At 42.3% G+C, this 4,324-nt stretch overlaps 2 protein-coding genes across 2 annotated transcripts; one reads left to right on the forward strand and one right to left on the reverse strand.

Annotated features, from left to right (window-relative positions):
• Nucleotides 1–1,673: 1,673 nt before the first annotated feature.
• On the reverse strand, nucleotides 1,674–2,748 carry EAE97_010646 (uncharacterized protein; the record flags this gene model as incomplete). The annotated part of the gene is made up of 2 exons (XM_038881161.1): nucleotides 1,674–1,728; nucleotides 1,781–2,748. The coding sequence occupies 2 exons, from the start codon at nucleotides 2,746–2,748 to the stop codon at nucleotides 1,674–1,676; spliced, it is 1,023 nt and encodes a 340-aa protein (XP_038728022.1).
• A 278-nt stretch (nucleotides 2,749–3,026) lies between these two features.
• Nucleotides 3,027–3,630, forward strand: EAE97_010647 (uncharacterized protein; the record flags this gene model as incomplete). Its single annotated transcript, XM_038881162.1, has 4 exons — nucleotides 3,027–3,321; nucleotides 3,376–3,407; nucleotides 3,459–3,522; nucleotides 3,578–3,630. The coding sequence occupies 4 exons, from the start codon at nucleotides 3,027–3,029 to the stop codon at nucleotides 3,628–3,630; spliced, it is 444 nt and encodes a 147-aa protein (XP_038728023.1).
• Between the last annotated feature and the right edge of the window lie 694 nt (nucleotides 3,631–4,324).

A 4,324-nucleotide genomic window follows, 5' to 3' on the forward strand; every position in this document is an offset into this window, starting at 1 on the left:
GCTTTCGTGCTGATTGTATCTGCGATGACCAGGTTGATTGTCGTAGCGCTTTTAAAGACAAAAATGGGAGATTTCATGGAGTGCTGGAAAGGGAAGCAGAGACAGTACGAGCAGGGTTATCAATTGGGAGTGAATGAATACCGACATGATTAGACACATGAACAAGAGCTGACTAGAAGTCTGCCTCTGGTCTCCTCACTCTTGATATCGCTAGTGAATTCAATCCCGCTCTTCCGCAAATGCATTCTCACACTCAGCATACACCAGTTTCAGAAGTACGAGTACCATGAAAATCTGCTCCGTGAAACTTTACGATTTACTGAACGGTGATTTCAGTGCTGGGATTTTGAAGTGACAAAGTGAATCAGACTATTGGGCTTGGAAAATATAGATGGGCTATTTTAAAAGGTTCGAGTTTCGGAGTTTTGAAATCATCAAAGGTTGTAGTTCCGACCTAACAGACGCGCAGATGAGGGGAGAGCGTTTCTCTTCGAGAAGGGTTTCAAGGAAGCAATTTCGCTGGAAATTTATGTAAATATTCTAGATGTGTTAGGGTAGAGATTCGAGAGTAATAGCAAGAACCGAATATATTTTCATTGTTGATTATAGTATCGTTACTGTCAAGAATGAAAATGATGACATTCATCCTGACAGTGCAACAATACCATCACAAACCAACGAAATGCGCCTCACACCGGAGATAATTTCCCCAATTCTTGATTGAAAATGATATCAACGTACAAAGTCTTTGCGGAGATGGCCACTTCTTCTCCTGGCACATCAAATCTCCCCTTCGAAAACATGACCTGAATGAATGAACAACCACTGTGCTGTTCTTTTATCGACACTTATTCAAGAACTATAGCGGGTGTAATTCACTGCTAGGTGGAAATAGAGTACATAATATTCGTAAATTCACAAGCAAAATATATGAGAAATCGGTAGTGAATCACATACCGTCCAAACCAATGACCACCCAACTGTTTTTCCGCCTTCCCGCCTTCACAAATAACTAGAACTTCCCCTGGTGATATTTGTCTAAAATTATCACTTTCGACTATCAAACATCTGCCGTCCCTCTCATCTCCATGTTCGAAAAATGTATTCTAGCGAGAATGAGATATCACCCATTTGGTAGCCGGAATGACCTCAGAACTTTCTGCTTAAGGTCTATCACATCATCTCGACACAAAATACAGACACCTGACCTTACGTCTTTAGAAAGCTCCCAGTAGGGATGCAAGTCAAGTACATAGATGGCACTGGCCTATAGTATGCTATGACAAAAATTATTCTGTGGAAGCAAGTGAGTGAGAAAGCACCAGTCGACATGTTTAGACTCAGCTGTATGGTTTTTCGCATTTGGGATTGGTCCGGGGAAGCGATTATCGCTGCCCTTATATGAAAAGGAGTCACTAAGTAGGTACTGAGAGAGAGATAAGCCTTTTTGAATAGTCCATTGATTTTCCTCCGCAATATTTCATCAGCTAAACATCATATGCATCTATGCCTCCCTAGCATCAAATTCCCACGTGCGCCTTTCTTATTATTCGCAAAGCTAAAATCCGTAACCTAATTGCATTCGCTGAAACTTGCGTATCATAGATATCATCCTTGTAAAGAGTCCTTGAGTAGAGTGGGTATATTATCCGCAAACGCTGAAATGCAATAACTTATTCATCCTTGACCATTAATCCGTCTGGAATACTGGATCTTTGAGCGAACTCACTGTTGAGGTTAGTGTCATTAATGAATTAGAAAGAGACATGGGAATACTCACGTCCAACTTCCATCATATACTTTTCGTACACCCGACTCTCCATATGCTTCTGCCAGTGCAGCATCGATAATGGTAGCTGTAACACCTGTACCACAGCTGCTGACGATAGGCTTTGTCGGATCAACACCCTTGCTCTCGAATATCTTCCTCAATTGGTCCGCGGGTAACAAAGTCTTGGTAGTGGGATCCAATAGTTCTCCCATGGGCAAACTGATACTACCCTTCATATGACCACTGGTCAAACCTTCTCTAGGCTCGGGATCCTTTCCCGTCCACCTTCCGTAACTTCTCGCATCCAGTATTTGCACACCTTCCGCACCTTCCTTACCAGTATCTTTGATGATTTCAGTAACCTCCTCGAAATCCGCGACTTTACTTTCATCCAGTTGTGGAATCGGATATGCGCAAGTATCAACATCCCAGAATTCCCCACTTTCAGTTGGATACCCCTCTTCCACCCACAATTTGAAATTATTCAAAACATGTACACTTGGATGTCCGAAAACCTTTAATGTCCATCCTACTCTCGGCGCACTAAATAAACCTTGCTCATGAGAATCATACACAACAACAGTATCATCTCTGCGGATTCCCAACGCGCTCATGGCAGATGCGAAAGTTTTCGCATCGGGAAGCATATGAGGATAAGGAGAACGTTTGTCGCATACTTTATCGAGATCAAAGAAACGACTCGAGGGAATTCGCTTTTCGCGGAAGGTTTGGAGACCATTGAGAGGAGAGGTAGGGAGGAACCATGTTGAGCAAAGGGCGACGGTGCGGGGAGATGTGGAGATCTTGGAGGGGGGATTCTTTTTAAGAGCTTCGGATAATTCGGAGGGAGTGACAAGATATGATGAGAATGATCGATGGGAAATCATGGCGATGTATCTAGAAAATGTAGAAGTGAGAGGTTGTCGTGAGAAAGAGCTCAAAGTTGGAGCTCGTCGATAAAGCACAGATGCTGCCATTATGGCAGATATGATGTTATCGCAGATTAGTAAGAATCTACTATTGACTTGAGCAAGCTTTAAAAAGTTTATATTCAAAGCTGGAGTTTAGAGATGCTTGAAGTATTTAAAACTTGAAATCTGAACAATGTGCTTTCAAATTATTAACAAAGATTGGAATATATGTGTGTTGGAGTCTTTCCTTGGTTTGTAGTTGTTTGGTTGTTGGAGATTATTGTGGTGTAACCTTATCAACCGCCCAGAAGCTTATCAGAGCTTCAAAACCCTTAACACGTGATATGACCGCTCGCCGTTGCTCCCCCGCATTATTTGTTGATTTGAATCAATCTATCGCGCCCACGACCTTCAATGTTCACAACGTTCAAAGTTGCTTTTATACCGATACTCGAGCTCCGCAAATAGTCGCGGAACCAGCGCCAAATACTAAGAATATGAAAGTAAAGATCAGAACATGGAATGCGGTTGCAACTTGGAGGTGGGATCTTGACGAAGACGACGTCTGTGGTATTTGTCAGGTACATTTCGATGGGACATGTCCTACGTGCAAATACCCCGGAGACGATTGCAGTTTATGTATGCCACTTAAATTCCTTACGCTTGAATGGCGCAATTAATTAGTCCAAATAGTATCAGGGAAGTGCGGGCACAATTTCCATATGGTCAGTTACGGATTCCATTGACTGACGGAACATATGTTGACAACGATTCAGCATTGTATAGTAGAATGGATCAAACAAGATTCATCTAAAGGGCAATGCCCTATGTGCAGACAAAGTAAGGTTCTTTTGGAAATGATGAGATTATCGCAGAATGTTGATTCATTGTGCAGAATTCGAATGGACCGACAATACAACTGCGCCGGAGCCAGTACAACCTTCATGATCAAACAGTTGCCCACCGAAGAGTACGAGCACACGGCGTTCGACATACTACCATCGAGGTCGAGGAGTTATCTTATTTTACATGGCGTTGTTAATGGGGACAAGGCAGCAAGTCGGGCAGGCGTTGGACGATTATTGATACCCTCGGCTTATGTACAAAAATGTATGATTATTTTTATTGCAACTTGTGGAGGGCTACATCGAAACTGGATGAAGAATTGGCACATAGAATACAATCGATCATAGCAATCTTCGTTTTCGTCATAGTCCCACGAATCAGTTGCTCGACTTTCTTGTATCACCCAGCACAATCCTGCAGCACTTTCCTCTTTTCACTCAAATAACCACTCTAACTTACCATTTGATCGTCCCAGTCAACGCGGATCTATATTGAAAGCTCAATCATACTTGGGGAAAAAATCACCTAAAGTCTAAATCCAGTTTTCTCCACCCTTTTTGGGATTTCGAAAATATCTTGAGTTGAGCGAACCCTCAAAGATTCGTGAGAGCTTATATTAGTGGCATTCTACCTTATTTCTATTCCAATGGATACGCTCTTCCTTCAGCCAATATTACTCTCCTGGTCACTCACAATTTCTCAAATGGCAAGAGGTGACGATATCGTTGCCTTGGGCCACAGGAGTGCTAAAACCAAATTGTTCTAGCAGCAGTGACATCAACTATTTATTGTATAT

The sequence above is a fragment of the Botrytis byssoidea genome, assembly GCF_014898295.1.
Source record: "Botrytis byssoidea strain MUCL 94 chromosome Unknown BBYS_029, whole genome shotgun sequence".
NCBI classification, from domain to species: Eukaryota; Fungi; Ascomycota; class Leotiomycetes; order Helotiales; family Sclerotiniaceae; genus Botrytis; species Botrytis byssoidea.